Here is a 20,522-nt window from a genome sequence, read left to right on the forward strand (position 1 = left end):
TCCTTGCCTAACGCCTTTCTCAATCTTAAACCACTCAGTGTGCGCTCCGTTTATCCTGACACAAGCACTCGAATCCTCATATAAGGATTTCAGTGCTCGTATTAAGAGACTGCTCACCCCATGCATAGAAAGTGCTGACCACAATTCATTCCTCTCAACTCTGTCATAGGCCTTTTCCAGATCTACGAATGTGCAATAGACTTTTTGACTCTTGGCCAAAAACTTTTCGGCTATGCACCGCAAGGAAAAGACCTGATCAGTACATCCCATTCCCTTTCGAAATCCCGCTTGAGCATCCCATATTTTGTCATCAGTTTCATTCCTGACTCTATTAATCAATACCTTAGCATACAATTTGCCGACGACGCTAAGCAGGCTTATACCACGATAATTTTTGCAGTCCAGCTGTGACCCTTTTCCTTTGTAAAGTGGCACGATAACAGCCTTACACCAATCTTTTGGTACTCGGCCGCTTCTCCAACACAAATTGAAAAGGCAGTACAACTGACTAGCTACTACGCCTTTTCCTGCTTTAAGCATCTCGACCGACACTCTATCACACCCAGCAGCCTTTCCCGCTTTCATACTCTTAAGTGCTTCCACAATTTCGAACATTTCAATTTCGCCTTCCATCTCATTCTCTTTTTCTTCGCTATAGCAGAAATCTTTCTTATTTCCTTCCTTTTTTTCAAATAAACTTTCAAAATAGTCCTTCCATATCTTTAGTACACATTCTTCTCCTTTCACAACGCTACCATCCTGGCATCTGATCCTAGTCAGCTCTCTGGTTATAGTATTTCCTCGGGCTGACCTTACGGATTTCCAGAATACTTTCAGATTTGACTGAAAGTCTTCTGATAGCCTTTTATCAAAATCCTCTTTATACTCTTCTTTCTTTCTAATCACAGCTTTCTTAACCAAATCTTTCATTTTCTTATATTCCTTACGTGCTTCATTCACATCTTCATCTATAACCTCTTGCATTCTTAAGTTAGCTTTTGCTGCTAACAAATCCAGCCATGCTTTCTTCTTTAATCGCACAAGTTCTTGCACATCTTTACTCATCCACGCATTTTTGTGATTTTTTCCTTTCCTTCTTCTACTTACACCACACACTTCAACAGCTACTTTCACAATTCTTTCTTTAAATTCCTTCCATCCATCTTCAATATCGCTCATTTCCTCTAAATCTTCAAATTCATCCTTCAGTCTATTAATATACTTCTTACCTACATCCATATCTTGCAAATTTTCTACTTTTACTCTTTCCAAAGCGCTGGTTTGCTCCCTTACCCTGTGCCGCCAGCGATTGAAGATACCCCTTATCCGGGATATCACCAGTAAATGGTCCGAGTCAATGCCAGCACCGCGATATGCACGGGTATCCAGCACTTTGTTCTTCAATCTTTCATCTACAATCACAAAGTCTATCATACTTTTTAAAATACCTTCCACTCTTGTGTAGGTGTGGATCTCTTTATGTTGAAACATTGAGTTCGACACAAAAAGATCCCACTCTAGACAAATTTCTAATACACTTCTTCCATTATCATTCACCTTTTCGTCACCAAACGCACCAAGCACCTTTTCATATCCATCACGCTTTACACCCACCCATCCATTAAAATCACCTAACATAATAATCTTCTCATTTGGCTTGGTAACTTTCAATACTTCTCTTACACTATTCCAGAACTCCTCGTTTTCGCTTTTTGCTGATGTTGTACCCCTCGAACCCACATCCCAAGGTGCATAAACACCTAGAACGAAGATCCGAGTGATTCCAACTTTCAGCCTAATCCATAGAAGACGAGGGCTGACACACTCATAATCATTCACGCACTCAGCCATTCGTGCAGAAAGAATTAGACCGACCCCTTGACAGCCTCGGCTGGTACTGGAAATTCCAGACCAATACGCCGTGTAAGGGCCGTGCTGCGTCGCGTCGCATCCTTTCCGCTTCGTTTCATTCACGCACAACACATCCAAACGTCTTTCATCCATCATCTGGCATACTTCCTCAATCTTATCCTTCATTCCTCCTCTTACATTCATCGTCGCAAAGCGGCTTTCAGCAGACCGCATACCGCTCCCGCCGGGAACGAGACGTGATGGGGTGCGGACACCATCGCCGCCATCTAGGTGCTCTTTCAAAAAATTTGCATCCATGCGATTCCCACGAGACGCCAATTCTCAATCTATAACCAATAATTATTTATTTAAACGCATTATAACGTCGCGATTGTAGAAAGAGAATTGGAAATCATTATTCGAATTTCAACTGAAACTTAAACAAGGTAGGTACTTAACGACGCTAGCGTCAACGCACAAAATACTTTATTTTTATACATATTTTTTACTTAATTAATTTAAAATTCTATTTATTTTGACCAATTGTTCCTATTTGATTTACTATATTAACTGTGATGCAACGGAATCTCTATTATTCTTATCAAAATCTATATTTTTGTTACATTCCACTCAAGATTTTAGTCTTCCAAATACTTTGTTTTTATGTTTAAAATCATTTGACCGCTCTATCGATTTCTCATAAATATTAAATTTTATCAAACAAGAAACAAAATTACCATGAAAATGAGTTAGGTGGTCAAATGGTAACTGTTTTATTTGTAGACTTTAAAGAATATTTTTACAGCACAAAATTTTTGGCTTTTTATATCGCAATAACAGTGCCATCATGAAATCTAAACTAGTCATAATTATTATATATAACTAGCAATAAATGCACAATTATTAGTAATAATAAATATTGTTTTAATCACGTTTTTAATCTAATTATGTTCCGTGCTTTATACGAGGTTATTTCTATGCTGTTAAAATAAATTTGTTATTTATTTATTTTTAAAGTCTCACTGGTTCGCTATTCCAGTTTTAAATTAACCTTGACTATCCTTATTAAGGAATTGGTGTAAAATTAGATGTTGATTTATTTTTAGTTTACCATTTAGTCCTTTAGCCGTAGGCTAATATAAGATTATGTTATTGTATTTTTATTTTCTTGTTTGTTGAAAGGGTTATTCCAGACGAAAAAATATATCAATCGGACAATTTGTTTCAGGGGTTCAAGTACGTTGATAGCTATATATTCTCTTATTCCATAGGCCCGAGAATACAAAAGCAGGTCAGAAGCAGCGCAGTTACAATGCGGGCCCGCACCAAGTTCTAAACTACAAGAAATGTGTGTGTGATCACAGCGACGCACACTGGTTCGAAAATCGTATATGGTGGACTTAGGGATCAAAGTGCAGCTATCACGCTGATTTTTTTTTTACATACTCCTTTTAACAATAGCTTTGACTTTTGTTAATAAGGTTTTTGCTAAAAAGTGCATTTTCATATTTAAAAAAAATACTGTTTATTTTTTTGTATGGAGAAAAAGTAATAATCATAAAAATCTTTGAAATGGTAATACTGTTAGGCAGGGCCTAGTAGGCGTTATAGTCCGCACAATTCTCAACATTTTATACCTTGAAGTCATATTCATATGTCTGCCGCTTTGGCGTCCACAGCGCTTGGAAATTTTCCTTATTAAATATATAGGCATCATAAACTAAATTACCGTACCCATACTACGTGACCCGTTCAGAGGCGGATGGGGAGTCTTTTAAAATACCCGTACTTGATCATACGAAGGCTGGGGGGGAGGTCAGGATTACGATGAAATTTTTGATTGAGATGAAATTTCATACTATTAATGATGAAACGATTATCTTTTTAAAGCAAGACCTTTGCGACAAGCACACAAAATTTATACCGTGCGAGAATTTTATACATTAGATATTGACTATGTTGCCCAAGAAATATGAAGATATAGATGGTAGCCCTGAAAAGAGCTTTTGTAGAGCTCTGAAAAGAGCTGTTGTAAAGCTCTGAAAAGAGCTGTGATATTGTGCACACTAAAGAGATGATTATTCCAAAGGATTTGTCTTATCCACTGAAACTTCGTCGATCTCCATTTCTGCTTCTTCCTCTACCGCTGATTCTAATAAGTCAATAGCTTCTGAAAATAATTTTAATTTATTGAATTTTGCATACTTTGGCCTGATGTGTGATATATATGGATCCGAAGTTATTAAAAAGTTATGAAGAATGTCTTCATTATTCTGAATCCTTCCCATTTTCCGAGTGTGTTGCTCCCTTGTATTTCTAAATTCCTTATTTCTTGCTTCGGATGCTTCTTCCGACATTATTCCAATAGGCAGACAAGAGAAATGTCGGCAAATATCAGCCCCATGTATGAGCAGCTTGTGCACACTTGCTGGCATATTGTACCATGGATAGAGGTGTACAAAAAGTTCAGCTGTCTCTCTGCAATATTCCCGGAATTTCTCGATGTTGATGGCATTCCCAGAGGATATGACCTGCAAGATCACAGCGAAATGCCTAATGAGATTCTCATCAATCTTCGTAATCTGTGCACTCTTCTGGTATTCTCTGAAAAATTTTCTTGCAGTGTTGCCATCGTTCGTAGTTCCGAAGCCCTGTTTAACAATATCTATCAAGAGTCCCATCTGCTCTTTGAATTGTTGTTGCGTGAAATCCTTCCTTGCTTTCTTGAGGTTTTTATTTTCACCTCGTGCACACCACATCTCGAAGTCCATATTGTACGATATGTGCAATAGACACTCCATGCTTCTGATCCACATGTGAAGTGTAGAGAGTCCGTACTGGTACACCTCATCCCGAACTGGTCTTGAGAATACTTCTGGTAAGTTATTCATTTCACTGGGTTTTGCCAGACATATATTGCAAGTCGCTGCAGATGGAGTATCGGTGATGATTGTAGCTATCTTGCCATCAATCATCGTCATGTGCAGATCATGACTGATCTCGACTTCCCCGCATCTTGACACAGTCAGGTTTCGGATTTCTTCTTTCATCGCAGCTTCTTCTTGTTTGATGAATTCGCTGGTTTCCTTTGCGAACTGAAACTTCACTGGTCTACAGTAAAACGTGGAAGAAGGTTTTGGATTTTCCCAGATCAGCACATTGTCAGACTCAAGCTTTAATGGCACAAGACTCGTCATGAATACTGATGAATCATCGAAGTCAGGTTGCCCGCTTTTCTGTCTGTAATTACTTTGTGCTGAAGATCCGTCGAATCCCCATTTGCTGGTCATTTTTAGATGTCCATCTGGGAGATTTAGAGGTTCGCCAACAACTTGCAGGATCCTCTGTACAGTCAAATTCAGTAATGACTGCAATTTCACCTTTGCTCCATCTTCAGTTACTTCAATATCAGACGTATCCGGATAGCATTTCTTCTTAGCTTTCAACAGTTTGTAGTACGAAGGAAGCTGTGCAGAACCTTCGTAGTTTGTCAAGAAAGCCCTTAGCGTCAAATATCTCCATTTTGACAAATCCAGTGAAGTAGCAAGGGCCAAAGCTTGATCTTCCTCGAGAGTTTCCTTCTTCTCCTTGTGAAACAAATATGTTTGAACTTCGTGTGCTCGTTCTGGGTTTTTCATAAGGTGCCCAATCACTTGGGCAAGGTCGATTTTTCCTTCCGATTTCAGGTTAGAGACGAGAGCAAAAGACAACTCATCTGCTGTATAGTCAGTTAATGTACCTGACCGTCTTTTTTTTTGCTTGTTTCCCAGGTCAGAAAATGGTTTTCTGACCGGACTTTCTGTAGAAGTGCTCATATCCTTTGTAACAGAAGATGTGGATGGAGTGACGTAATCTGTAGGCTCTGGTAGCTGATTTTCTTCCTCTATGGTATCTTCAAAAATCTTCGCGAGATTCAGGTTATTGCACACAGGCCACTTGATTCTTTCCTCTAACCAGCCCATATGTTTATTCATAAATGTTTTCTGAGTTCTGTTTGCCGCGGTCCATCTGCGATTCAAGTTGACAGTGATGGATCTTGAAAACTTTAATATTTCTTCAGAATCTTGGTCACAAACACTGAGTGGAATACCAGCCAAAATCGCTTGATGGAGCCTTTTATAATCCTTGAGGTCGCCTTCTCGTAGAAATATGTAGAAGTCCAAGTTGGTTCCAAATCGAGTCATGGTATGTAGATGATAATAGAGCGTCACTGATTTTATGGAGATGTATCTTCTTCAACAGTTCAATTGGTAGTGATTTTTTTATCGTACGCGCCTCTTTTATATAATTTCTACCTGTTCATGCATCACACTTTGGACGAGATTACGGGCTCGACCAATGAGAGTCGAGTATTTTTTTAGTGGAGGGGATGGAAGAGCGCTATGGAATCTAAGTAGTATAATTTTCAGTGGAGGGGAGGGCTCTGGTAATCTGTCTGGCATTCAGTCACTTTTAATGTATGGTACTAAATAATAGACGTATAAGAATATTAAAAGTGGCCGAAGTTCTCTGTTGCATTTTTAATAATTTTTCTGTGACGATATATTATTAAAACATGCAAACATTTTTGTTTTGTCCATTTTTGTTTGAAATCTAGACAGTTTAACTAATATACTTGATCTACAAAATATAAAACAATGTTTCCTGTCTAGACTATTTTTATTATACTCGATCTAGAATATTTATATTTAATATATATATTATATTAATAAGATAAGGGAACGTACCCATACTACGTATAAAAGGATCCATTTTGTTATCCCCGCCCCTCCTCCTTTTCTGTGATCCTCTGATTCTCTCTGCGATATTGTGTACGTGATGATGAAATCCCCCCCCCCCCCCCCCTCCTATGATCAAGTGCGGTATTTTAAAAGACTGACCCATCCGCCTCTGAACGGGTCACGTAGTATGGGTACGGTAATTTAGTTTATGATGCCTATATATTTAATAAGGAAAATTTCCAAGCGCTGTGGACGCCAAAGCGGCAGACATATGAATATGACTTCAAGGTATAAAATGTTGAGAATTGTGCGGACTATAACGCCTACTAGGCCCTGCCTAACAGTATTACCATTTCAAAGATTTTTATGATTATTACTTTTTCTCCATACAAAAAAATAAACAGTATTTTTTTTAAATATGAAAATGCACTTTTTAGCAAAAACCTTATTAACAAAAGTCAAAGCTATTGTTAAAAGGAGTATGTAAAAAAAAAATCAGCGTGATAGCTGCACTTTGATCCCTAAGTCCACCATATACGATTTTCGAACCAGTGTGCGACGGGGCGGCGGCGGGCCCGCTTTCAAACTGTACTCTAGTGCTTTTGACCTACTTTTCGTATACTCGGGCCTCAAATGTTGTTATCATACGGGTTTTACCAGGAATATAAAATGGCCGCCTGATAGATTTTTTTATTGGAACCAATTGTAACGAGAATGGGTAATGCCTTATTAGATTGAGTGTTTAGAGTAAGATAAGCGCGATTTATGAAGTGGAGCATTTAATGTTAGGGACACCTTACATTGTTAATATTTGTAATTTATTTTATAAACCGTGCATTTTAATAAAGTGTGAGCTTCAGATTTTGTAGACAATTTTATTGTCTTTATTTTTATGGAATGGTTATCAACCACATTTTTTCACTATTATATTTAAATTTTGCGTGGAATATTTGTGTTTAGGAATTGTTGCGCGCACGCACGCTCTTCTATGCGCCCGATAGTTTCTTGTTAAATTGTTATACCACTTTTTGGTTGTATTCGATAATATTAAAGTCAAGCAGAGAAAATCAATTTGTTTACTTAAATTTTGCACATGTTTTCGAATATTTGTTTATTAAATGGACCAATGGAACTGATTTAGATATCAGATGTATCTTTATTTTTATATTGACATGCTTTTGCTAAGCTCTTGTAACATCTTATTAACACAAAAATATAAATAGTGGAAATTTATTAATATTTTATACTTAATAGTAGTGATTAGATCTGTAAGAAAATGATAATTTGCTTTCTTGAAACAGTACAACTAGATTTTTTTTAAATATTGTGACTATTTCAGCATTGGTCAAGTCTACAATAAAACCATCCATGTGTTTTGTAGATAGGTATAAGAGGTTATAAACACTCAATTCATTACAATAAAACAACTTTAAGAAATTAATTTCATGTTTTATTATTTTTAAAAAATCCTTCCAAAATAAGCAACAAACAATAACAACATAAAAGTATAATTTGTGGGTCATCTGCTACGACACTGTAGTGTGGTCGGCGTCTTTATGGCACTCATGTCGGCGAAGCACAGAAACATGATCGGCCTCACGGAATCGACCAATCAGGCAATAATGTTGCCCTTTGATTGGTCATATTCGTGAAGGGTTTAAACATACACACGAGGTTTCTCGTTTTTCAATCGCTGTTTTTCACTTCCATTTTTAAATTCCTTTCGATCGCCTTCTGAGGAAATGTTAGCTTTGGATTTCACATCATGTCTCTTTAATAAGATTGTGAATGTTATAAAGAATTATACGAAATAACTGTGCGTGCCGATTTGTTCTCTGTGCGTTATCGTAACATAGTAAACATTTTAGTAACGTCAAACCACGCGACCCAACGCCGACATACTTATCGATATAATTCGATCAGCGGATCTATACTTCATAGTACTGCCAAGTAAGGTGTCAACTGCATCGTATCGCTCGCTTGCATATTGCCGTCCTGTTCGCACAAATGATATTAATCGAACGGTGAGCAGCATAGCAATATGAAAGAAATGACAGCTATATTAATTTCCAAAAAGATGATCTGTCAAATGAGCATTTCAGTATCGCTAGTCTATGCGATATTTCGAGAAAGCGAGATAGCATGCTCATTTGACAAACCATTTTAAGGTCATTGCGCATTAGACCCACTGAGTACAAGACTAACACCGCTTAGCTTCGAGCGTTACAGGAAGACTATTATGTCAATCCATGTGTTTCGAAAGGATGTGAACCCATGGACCTTCTGTTGGCTGCGGTCGTTCTGCGGCCAGGTGTCAATTGGCGTAATGACCTTAAACCCGAAGTTTTATTGACTTTTATATTACCTTACTTGCGATGGCATGTACTTGTTTCCCGTACCAAAATCATAATCCTATAGCCCTATGTATTACGTATTTTACTTAGCATTCTAAATAACTTAAATTCATAGCAACTATTACCAGGACATAAGACTTATTTGATATGCTCTATACGGGGGAGCCGCTGGGCGAATTTCAGTGTCCGAATAAGTGAAGCAGGGAATAAACGCGACGGTAATATATAAAAAAATATATAGAAATTCAGATTAGGCTGAATCGTCATGTAAAATTATACATCCACTTGAGCTTATGAAATGATAAAACTAAGAAAATTCCATATCCACCCATAAAATATATAGGTATGTACCTAAACGTAACATAATAATAGCGTGTAGGAGTCGGTTCACATTTATCACTTTATAATTGCATCGCATTCTAAAAGCTAAGAAAACGTAACATTTGGACGTGCACATGATAATTAATTTGCAAAAAAGTTGTTTGCATATATTACAATTAATTTTTTATTTAGTTTGAAAGATCAAGAAAAGAACGAAGAAAATATATCTGAAGGAAGAATCAAGATCATATGAAAGATTACAAATTGTTTTTTGTATATTTTTTATACATTTTGTTATAAATAATGAGGAACTGTGTATTTAACACTATTACGCGTGCAATGGATCGTTTCAGTTTGCACGCGATGCTAGTACGCGGCGATAAATATTAGCCAACCCTATTATTTTATACTACAGATTAAAATAGCGGCTAGGAGCCGGTTCTAGTAATATTATTGTCCGTGATATCGGCGACTAGTCGACGATGGAGATCTGCGCGAAGCCCACGAGGCCGGTCTCGTCGGCCTCCTCCGCCGGCGCGGGCGACTCCAGGCGGAACGTGCGCGAGCGCGGCGCGGGGCTCGCCCCCGACGGGAAGATGTGCGCGTCCACCAGCCGCTGCAGGTTGTGTGCGATAGCCTGCGAGTCCTTCGCCTCAACCAGCCCCGCGCCCACCAGCTCCGTAGCGATGCCGTCCGCGGAATCCCTTCCCGGCGCGAACTCGAACCGAATATCGTTTAATTCCTTCTTAGCGTTCCGCATGCGTAGCACTAAGTTGATCTGCGGCGCGTCCTCGGCGTCGATGGAACCGATCGTGAACCCGGCGCGGGGCTCCTCCTCGCTCTCGCTCTCTGAAGACTCCGCCCTCAGCAACTGATTCATAGGCCTGTCTGCGGCGCCCTCCTCTTCCTCGTCATCTTCATCGCTCTCCCACACCCACTCCCCATCTTCCATGCGATGCAGCCGGCCCGAGGTGCCCGGCTGCCGCTTGCTCGCCTTGTGCACCCGAGTCTCCATACTGGGCCCGATCGACACCAAGGTCTGCACGAGGTACTTGCGATCCTTCGCCTTCTTGAAGAACGAGTGTTTTAACAACTCGGTCGAGGACGGCCTTTTCGTGGGATCTTTCTGGAGACACTCCGATATCATTTTCCTGAATGTTTTCCCGTAGGCTTTGTACTGGTCTTTCTCTTCGGCGCCGGTGTCTAACGTGGGCGGGTCGTTCTGTAGCGTTAGCATCAGCACCTTCATTGGGGGGTACTTGTGGTAGGGAGCCGTGCCGGTCGCCATTTCTATAGCGGTGATGCCGAAAGACCAAATGTCTGCTTTGAAGTCATAGCCGTGGTTTTGTTCCATGACCTCGGGTGCCATCCAGCAAGGAGTGCCGACGAACGTGTGCCGAACCTTCTGCCGTGAGAGATCTCGACCCGTGGCGAGCCACGCGGACACTCCGAAATCGGCAATCTGAACGATACCATCGTCCCCGAGCAGGATATTTCCAGCCTTGATATCCCTATGAATCTGTCCATTCTGGTGGAAATACTCGAGTCCTTTGAGGACTTCCTTCAACACCGTGGCGATGGTAGCTTCGTCGAACACGCCGTGCTTGCAATTGGAGACCCTCATCTTATGTTTGATGATGTCCAGGAGACTGCCCCCCTCTAACAGTCTGAGAACGAGCCACAGCTCTTCTTTGACGACGAAGCTCGTGTAGTACGTGACCACATTCTCGTGGTTACAGCTGGACATAGCCTGAATCTCTTTGAGGAGTTCATCCATGGAAGTGTTCCACTTCTCTAGGTTGATTCTCTTTATAGCACATTTTTCGCCCCTGGGGGCGCAGTAGGCGGCGTGCACCACGGCGGTGGCGCCCACTCCTATTACTTCCAGCAGTTCATAATCATCTTGGCTGTTAGGCCACGAATGACTCGAGCCAGCCATTTTTTATTTCTTTACACTATTTAAACTAGCGAAATTGAATGATTTTGTACTTCTAGTAAGGCCAAGTGATAAGGCATGTATTGGAAATGATATCAGTATACTTTGGAGAGGTTACTTTGATTTTTCGCACATGTCTATGTGGTTATTTTGTTTCAAATTCTTTGTAACAAGCACCCATTTTCCAGGGTCCGCCTTATGTTTCTCTAATCTGTGAATGATTTTGCTCTCTTCTCGGAGTTCTTCTAACGTTTTGTCTGTCAAGTTGACCTCGTCGGTATGATAATCTACAGTTGATGGGTAAAGTTGGTCTCCTGAAAAATTGTAAACAACGGAAATATGAGATATAAAATCAATGTCATATGAAATAGTTAACAACTGTATAAACTTTGCTATTGGCTAATAGTTTACTGAAAAAATCATTCTAAGTTTAGAAGTGTTTGCTTATTCTTGATTAAATTAATTGACTCTAAATAACTGTTGGTTTTAGAGGTGTAGTGTTAACAATATGTAAGTGATACTATGTTGTGGAAAAATTATATTTTAAAAGAGCTGTCTGCTTACATTAAAAATACAAACATACATAGTATAATCACCTTTATCCCTTACATAAAGAAGTAGTAAACTAATATAGAAGATATAATTATTATTACTGATAAAATTTTCTATCAAGCAGATTGTTATCATATTTGGCTAAAGGCACAATTGCAGAAATTTTGATATTTAAAAAAAAAATTGAACATACCTGGATTAACCCAAAGAATCCCATTTTTGGCTGTGACGGACACTGGATAGATCAGATCACCACAGTACCCACTGCGATCCTGAGCGAACTCAGCCAACTGCTTGATATCCCGGATGCGAGCGAGCCTGGTCAACTCGTACTGCTGTGGAGGGTAGAGTTCCACCTCCTTGTTGCTGTTCCTCTCCAGCAGTTCCAGGGGGTTGGACCACTGGAAAATTAGACAATGAAAACCTATACTCATAACGAAGAAAACATTTGCGTTTTTGTATGTTTGTAATTCCACACAAAAACAAGTAGACCGATTTTAGTAATATTTGGCACAGAGACAGACAAAATCTTCACTAGTAATAAAGTTATTTGTATTCCTAGTCATTCCCAAGGGATCTCTCCCTCCCAGCTATAAACAAAACAAAATCTTTAACAACTTACGAGAGTTCGATTTTACATAACGCTAATGTAGACATACGCTGAACAACTGCACATCTGTGTAATTAACAAAATAATCATAGTAATTAATGCTCACCTCAACCTTTACAACTTCGTTGCTACTTCCAATTTGAGGGCGCTTCGCTAATGCCGCGACGAAGAACGCGGTGTTGAATCTCTTAGGAAAGCTTTTGGGAGAAAGCCAGTTGCTCCAATAGTATAGGGACCAGATGTCCGGGTAGCACTCGCTTTGTTCACAGAGGTTGAAGAACTCTGCTGGGTCTTTAGCTATCTGAAATTTATATGATGCATGTTTAATACATATAATCTCCAATGCTATGCTTTGGACCTCACCCTGGTAGCAAGGCACGCGAGATGCCGTTTTCATGATGCGAAAAACTATTGTTGCCTGTCACAATAAAAAGTGAAAAACTGTGAGTTTTTCGCGCGTACCTCCCTAGGTACTGTACTCCCTAGACGCTGCTTTACCTGGTTAAGGTACAACTACAAACAAACTTTGTTAAACTACTTTGGTATAGAATGAAATACAGAAAGTTCAAAAGCCCAAATATACATCTGTGGTAGGATGCTTTATCACTCATACATAAAGTGACCATACGTCCCGCTTTCGGCGGGATTGTCCCGCTTTCAGGCTGTCTGTCCCGCTGTCCCCAGCGAGAGCAAGAATGTTCCGCTTTTGCAAACAAACTAAATTTTTATACTTATTTTATATCAACATTGCACTCAAATCTCGCTGACGAGAACAGTCAGTCAAAAATACTAAATGTACAGACAAAATATTTTTACTGTTTTATTATATGTATAGATAATTATTCATAATTAACTTATTATATTAAGAATATTTTTTTATTTACTTATGTACAAAATTCTGAAAGTGTCCCGCTCTGACGCAAAAAAAAATGGTCACGTTACTCATACATCTACTATAACCAACCACGTCAAAAAAGTCTAGATCAAGTCAACAGGACCGCATGATACTAATAATTATTTTCTAAATTATAATAACTTGTTTGTATCCATTAATCCAATTGGTATCTATATAAATTTGTTTATGATGCTGAACTATTCCAATTGAAAACATCTCAATTGTACTTAAATGATTCTAATTAATGTGTAAAAGAGAAGTCAGATCATATTGCCTTTAACATATAAAAATTGATACATACAAGTTATTATGATTTTACAAAAAAATTTATAAAGGCATCTTCCTATTTTCTATTTCAGGATGAAAAGATCCTTCACTTTTGCCAAAACAAGACAAGCTAACATTCACGCTTATATTCAAAGTCAATAAAGATTTACATACAAACAAAAATATAGTGTTTTTCTTTTCATAATATGTAGTTTGCTATATCTGTAATGTTAAGAGACTAGACAGATTTTGTTGCAATGCATGCTAAAGAGATTGTCATATTAGCACTCACCCGATCTTGCCAGTGTTTGATGTCAACCCCTGTAACAAAGCTAGCCCACAGTTCTCCCTTCTGGACTTTCTGCACACGGCTACAGATAAGCAGGCCAAGCTCTTCAAATGTCTCGCGAATCGCAGTTATTCTCAATTCAATATGCCTATTCAAACAAAATCAAATCTGTCTAAGATTTTTTTAAAGCAAGTAAATATTTTTCCTAATAATGTCTTCTATTTGTCTTGTTGTGTTTATATAGTTGGTTTTATTGCTATTTATCATTTATTTGTATTTTTCTGATATAGGTACCTTTGAATAGGGTTGGGCTGAAACAATGCTGAAGTTGGAGTGCCGACACGATGAAACGCGGCGAAATCTTCGTCTCCGAAACCGTACGACTTGTAGAGCTGCAGCCAGCGCTCGCCCCCGTCCGCAGACTCGCTAACGCCGCCAGGGAACACCACACTATTCGGGAAAGAGCCAGTACTCGGCCGCGTCTGCAACAACACGTCGTAATTAACACCGCCTCGTGCACTATTCTGCACGTCAACAACACGCTTGTTCAGCACTATAAGCGATGCCGAATTACGCCAGCCCTTTCGTATTGCGCTATTCATTGCACTAAAATGATTCCAGATCACTCCGTACGAGTCTAGGGTTATACAAATAGAGGTCGACACATTCAATTCACATCTAATATTTACCTTACGAAGGTCACGAAACTGTAAATGAATTGTTATCAGTTCAAGATAAGTAACAGAACGATAGCACAGTAGATTTTCTGTAAAATACAAAAATAGCAAATTTACTGACGTCCTCTCTTCTCATCACACCACACTTTTTTTCGGTCTCTTTCACACTGAGATGCTATGTAGACTTGACATTTTTGACATTGATAGTTCGTGTACTAAGCGATCTACACATGCAATCATGTTTTTCGAGAGTTTGAAAGTGGATGGATTGTGGTTTGATCTCGGTTTGATGCTTTCTAATAAGAAATTGTACTTTTGGGTAACAACTTTCAATTATGATTAGGCACAAAATTAGGACAAAAGTGGAAACTGTAGCATTTCTACAGGACGTCGATTTATAAATATAGATCTCTTAAATTTAAATTATGGATGAATACACACTGTCTATTTTAAATAAGGTATAAAAAATTGTGAATAAGTACACATTTTTTTAATTTCAATACAAATACCATGTTAAAAATTCACATGCATTTAAAGAGACAAAATGTGTCAAGCTCGGGCCACCCATACAATTCTTCGGGCTATATTAGGCTTTCCTACAAAGCTGATTGTTAATGTTCTTTTTAAATCTTTTTCAGGCATTTTAAGAACGGTATAATGTGATTATATTATGTATCGAAATGTAGATATGTTAGGCCGTCGGTCGTTACCTACGGTACAAAGTTCAGCAAACTTTTCCGTGACCCTAACTGAATAATTCGTAAAATTTATTTTCTGGTTATGTACTTTATTTTTAACTTTGAGGCGAAATAGTGTTGAAAATTGAAACGCTTTTGACAATGCAAATAATGCAAATAGAGATTTACTTACTGAAGCTTAGGTTTAAGTTACAATTGCATAGCCGCGTACCGACCTACCTACTCAGTCTGCGTAATGCATGCACCTACTTACCTTGGTCTTTAAAAATATTAAAGCATTAGCTTTTGCCCGTGGCTTTTCTTGCGTTTTTTATATATCGTAAGTTCCATGGGCCCTTATAAGAGAACCTTCTCAAAAATATGCCAAATATCTTGAAGGTCAGAAGTCTTACCTTACGGATTTAGGAATTTTTGATTGCAGCACTTGCTACGATCCGTGCATACTTCTTTCGCTTCTTCCACATTCATAACTGTCTTCATGCAAGCTGATGAGCTTCTGTTCGGTCGGTCGGCTCCTGGTACTCTTGACCTGACCTTTTGCCAGAAAAGTTGGGATGAGATTTAATACGCTCCGTGCGCAACAATGGATTGACCCCTTTACCCACTCGCTGCAATGATTCGCCTCGCTAATTGAAATACCTGTACATTGGAATAACGTCCCTAACCACGAAGTTGAATCACAACGAAATTCGTACGTTGCTACGTATTAACAGAAGTTTATGGTGGTCACGACCCTCAGTCATGAGAACTTCACGTAGAAGTAGAAAATAACGACGGTCACCTTAGAATACAGCTCGTGTTAAGGTAAATTGATTTGTGTTATGAAAACTAAGTAAACCATATTGTAATTTTTAAATAAATAGGTACATAACAACATATTGCGAGGCTTGTCAGGAAAAAGTAATTCCCAAATATAGTATTGATGTACCTATCATCCTTGATAAAGAGCAGCTGATTGCAATTGCTAAGTCAGGTTATACAAAACAAGGAATAAAACCAGGAATGGGTTATGAGTTCATGTTTCTTCTAGATATTAGAAAATTATATTTTAAGGAAATATCGGCTGACCTACTGAATTTCTTTTATTACTTTCAGCAAATTTTGTAAAGCTATAATGAAGGAATAATGAAAGGAAATAAAGGACGAAGTATTTTATGAATGTGTCTTACAAAATTACGTTGCAAACTTCAAGTAAGACCTTAGTAAGGGTTGCGTGGTTCTTAATTACTGAAATACTTTAGCTGTCTAGCTAATGCCATGAATCTATTACCGTTTCCACTTTGTATGAGTAATGTTTTTCGTTCGAAAGGGGGTTACATTTCTTACCATTTTTAGTCAGTACGTACGAAAAGGCTGAAAATTCTTAGTAAGACTTAGATAAAGATAAGACTTTTGTTTCTTAAGAAACTCTTAATTATAATATGCTTACGTTGGTAAGTAAGATTACTACTATAAGCTAGAATAAAGATATGTTTTAACTAACGTCGCTAAGAAATATATAGGTTAATAGTTGCAGTTCAGAAAACAAAGGTATTTCTCCACCTCTTACTCATATACTGAAAAAATACTTACATAGGCACAAAAAAATATTTTTATCAGAATTATTTTTGTAAACTACCTATATATGTGTTTTCTGTGTATATATTTATTTATATAGACAGAAAACACATTTCTGCGGCGTCACGTCACCCAAGACATAAATCTGAAATAATACGACTTTATTCGGATTTCAATAGGCGTAACTCATTGTTTAGACAAAGAAACTTTGCACATACTTTTATTTATTTGTGTTGTACAAGAAATTAAAATATTGTCAGTGACAAATAGTGGTCATTATGTCAGGTTTTAGAGTTCCAAGGTTCCGTGCTAGGTCAATAAATAAAATTATATATCTTTTATTGATCTTGGTTTTTTGGTATGTTTATATAGTAATGTATCTATTTATTGTGATTATTATACCTAGTTACGTACCTAAGTCGTAAATTTAATATAGTAGGTAGTAAGTATCGAAGATTTGAAGCCGCGTACCTACCTTTTGCGAGGATAAGTACTGTTCACAATTTAAGGTGAAAATTCATCCTCTGACCCTCTATAGTCATAACACCTAAAAAAAATGCTTAAATAAAATCTTTCATAGTATAGTAAAAAGATGTGAATTATGAGGTAATATCGGGTCGTCATTTCCAGCTGTGTGTCGCACACATTAAACCGTTATCACAATTTAGGAGGCCTAACATAATGTTACCTACCTAGCTAATAATTGAAACCGTTTGTAGGAATTGAATTAAAATAAAACATTTGTTCAATTCATGTAGGTTTATTTTATTGACTGAGCGAGCGAAGTGAGTGAGGTCTACCAATCAACTTGGGGCGAAAAACTACTTTATGTTTGTATGTATGTAATTTTTTGTAACGCGATAACTTCCCATTTTGATGAAATTTAAAATGTATCTATGTTGGATCTTTCAATGAATTTCTAGTTCGTTAGGCATTAAAATCGGTTATGTCTTTTCGCTGCATTAATATTCTAAGGACATTAGAAAGTATGGATGTACAGGGGCCTGAAGGGAAACCTAGCTCCCTATTCATAGAAACCAATACCATAATGTTAAGTTTTTCTGCAGGCGCATGTACGTACAGTCAACATCAACTAAACCTACCCAAATTCACTCCAAATTTGCCTATTTTGACGCTGCATAGAGTTGCATGCTTAACTTTATGTGCCGTTAACATTACAAGCCACATTTACTATACACTTTCCTATCGTGCGTCTACTGCAAGAAGATAAGTAAATCTTTGAAAATAAGAAGTATTTTCGTGCAAATTTTTTGTTCATTTCTTCGTATAAGTACCATATGACATTCAATATCGTTATGTACTTAAACAGTGTTTTATCATTACATAATGGTGATATGCAGACATTGGCTACATATATATAAACAGCTATAGGTATAACATACATAAAATAACCTGCCTAATATAAAACTACATGCGGCTTAATAAATAAAGTTAAAGGATATTTTATCTTGCATCTAGATTTTATATCGATTTCACCACAATTATGGTACAGGTCAGGTGACCTACATAGTAAAGGTTACATTTTTTATAAAACACGCATATGATTAAGTTAATAATAGAGTGCGTGCGTTATTTTAAATAGAATTTTATTTTAGCAATTCAAAAAAACATTAAGGGTAATGGTTTGAACGATTCTGAATCTGGAGTGAAATGTGACTGGCTGAACAAATTACACGGATTGAGCTAGCCCCAAAAGAAGTAAATATGTATTTATTATTATTTAACCAGTTTTTTTATTCGACTAGTTATATCTTTTATACACACATTCTTACATTTATAATCCCTTACAAAGTCTAAAAGGCTACGTTCAGCTGTATGGCTGACAGGATGCTAGCCCATCGTCTAAAAGTCCTTTTGTATTTTACAATAAAGCAGTCTTCTCAGCGACCTCAGAACACAATGGGCTAACGACATGCCACTATTTCTGAATCTCAATTTCTTATGATTAAAAGTAGCTCTCTATTGGCACTCCTAACCTAGTAAGAGTTAAATACGTGATATGTTAATGTGTGTAACGTATATGTTAACATTCTTACTTATTAATACTATAATAATCCTTCACTATGTGACTGCTAAATATTAAGAAAATTGGTTGAGTAGATAAAGCGTGAAAGGGTAATAATCAAATAAATGGTGATGATGACAAATTCCCTTTCGCACTTACAATATTAGTTGGACATGTGAAATTTTACAGAATATTGTCTCATAACTTTCCCTCGGTAAGTCATTATACTCTAGTAGTTAGACCCGGTTGCGTCCTGTCTTGGAGAAGCTCGGTTTCGCCATGACCACGATTCTAGAGTGGGTCATGGAGAGTAGAACTTCGCTTCATGTAAATAAACTGCAGGGGAAATCTAACCCGACTTCTTAGCTCATTAATCGCGATATCTACCCTCAAGGTACAGTCATCATTGATGTAACTTGGTAAAAAGTCATTCGTATATTACATGGTTTTATTGGCTCTCGAACGTGATACATTTGAATTATACTTTTTGCGGCGAGTATTACACGCTCGACCACCTACCAACGCTTTAACTTTACCCTTGGTGAAGTCGGGTAAAAATAGCACCCCAGCTATCGTAAATACTTGTATCTTAAAAAGCTGTCGTTAAAGGGCCCTGGCATATAAAGGGTACCTGAAGGGGTCATCAGCGTATGTTTATCGGCGGCACGCGTATGGCATCTCGATACGATATGGCGCAGTGGCATTAGACAGGCTTAGATAATACATGACAAGGTGTAAAATTAAAGGGATTGTAGATGTGACTCTTAATCATATGTTCCGTCTCCCTCCGTTCCCAAGTTGTAGACCTAATGGTGAGGGTCGTGACTCCGAGAGAAGCGCTTCAGGAAGCTCCTTCGTCTACTGCGGTGAAAAGATGATGAGCTTTAGAAACCGGCATTTGTATTTCTTTGGCTAACTGGCTGGACTACTGTTTACTGGAAGAGTTTGCATAATGTAATAAAGCCGCCTTTTGTGCATTACCTTAGCATAGGTTTAGGATAAGTTATTATGTTGCTTCATATTTAATTTTTTGTGCAATAAAGGGTAGTCTATCTATCTGTCTAAACTTAACCAACGAAGTTTTAAGAAGTAGATGGTATAGCATGTAACGTGGTAGCATTAAATAGCAGACTAAATGAATAAGTCATTTAGAACTGTTGTTACAGATATTTAGACTGGATAATCATCTGCTCTCTAGGCATTTTGTGACAAGGCGCACTCTTCGAGTTATTGGAGGCTTCTGCGGGTGACATGGACCTTGTCTCATATCTGTAAGGTTGGCAATGTGCCCGGACGGGGAGTGCATGGTGGTTTGTGTGCGCGCAACAAGTGCGGCGCAGGCGGGGGGGGGGGAGCGCGCGGGGCTCTCATTGATCAGCCCGCGCCTGTTGCTCGCCCCAAGACCCGAAGACATCCCCCCACCACGCAATCAAACTGACATATGCTACGGCGCGGGAAATAACACATCCACCTTAAACCAATGTCATAATTGCAGGTGATTTGAGTTTCCACGCGCCTTCACAAAGTAGGTTATTGAAGTAGCGTTAAGCCGACACGATTTCCTTCAGTGTTTTACGACTTGTTTACCCTCGTAAATTGTTTGTTTTTGTTTACATGTGCTGCCACATTTAGGCGGTTGGTATATTTTTTGTCTCTCGCGTAGGTATTCATCAACGTTTTTTATATGCGAGTTCGTATGACCCAATTACTGCGCATACTGGATTATTCAAATTTGAAACTCGCTACTCAGGGACTGTTTAAACAAAGA

General features: G+C 38.2%; 2 protein-coding genes across 2 annotated transcripts; both read right to left on the reverse strand.

The window, feature by feature from the left end:
• Window positions 1-8,000: 8,000 nt before the first annotated feature.
• On the reverse strand, window positions 8,001-11,186 carry LOC106129817 (STE20/SPS1-related proline-alanine-rich protein kinase). The gene has a single exon (XM_013328499.2). It carries the CDS (start codon window positions 11,184-11,186, stop codon window positions 9,720-9,722), a length of 1,467 nt encoding a protein of 488 aa, XP_013183953.2. The 3' UTR covers window positions 8,001-9,719.
• A 111-nt stretch (window positions 11,187-11,297) lies between these two features.
• LOC106129818 (acyl-coenzyme A diphosphatase NUDT19) lies at window positions 11,298-14,479 on the reverse strand. Its single transcript, XM_013328500.2, has 5 exons — window positions 14,091-14,479; window positions 13,800-13,944; window positions 12,452-12,646; window positions 11,929-12,136; window positions 11,298-11,497 (listed from the first exon to the last, which is right to left on the reverse strand). The coding sequence occupies exons 1-5, from the start codon at window positions 14,396-14,398 to the stop codon at window positions 11,298-11,300; spliced, it is 1,056 nt and encodes a 351-aa protein (XP_013183954.2). The 5' UTR covers window positions 14,399-14,479.
• Between the last annotated feature and the right edge of the window lie 6,043 nt (window positions 14,480-20,522).

Source organism: Amyelois transitella, chromosome 3, assembly GCF_032362555.1.
Source record: "Amyelois transitella isolate CPQ chromosome 3, ilAmyTran1.1, whole genome shotgun sequence".
Classification (NCBI taxonomy): Eukaryota; Metazoa; Arthropoda; class Insecta; order Lepidoptera; family Pyralidae; genus Amyelois; species Amyelois transitella.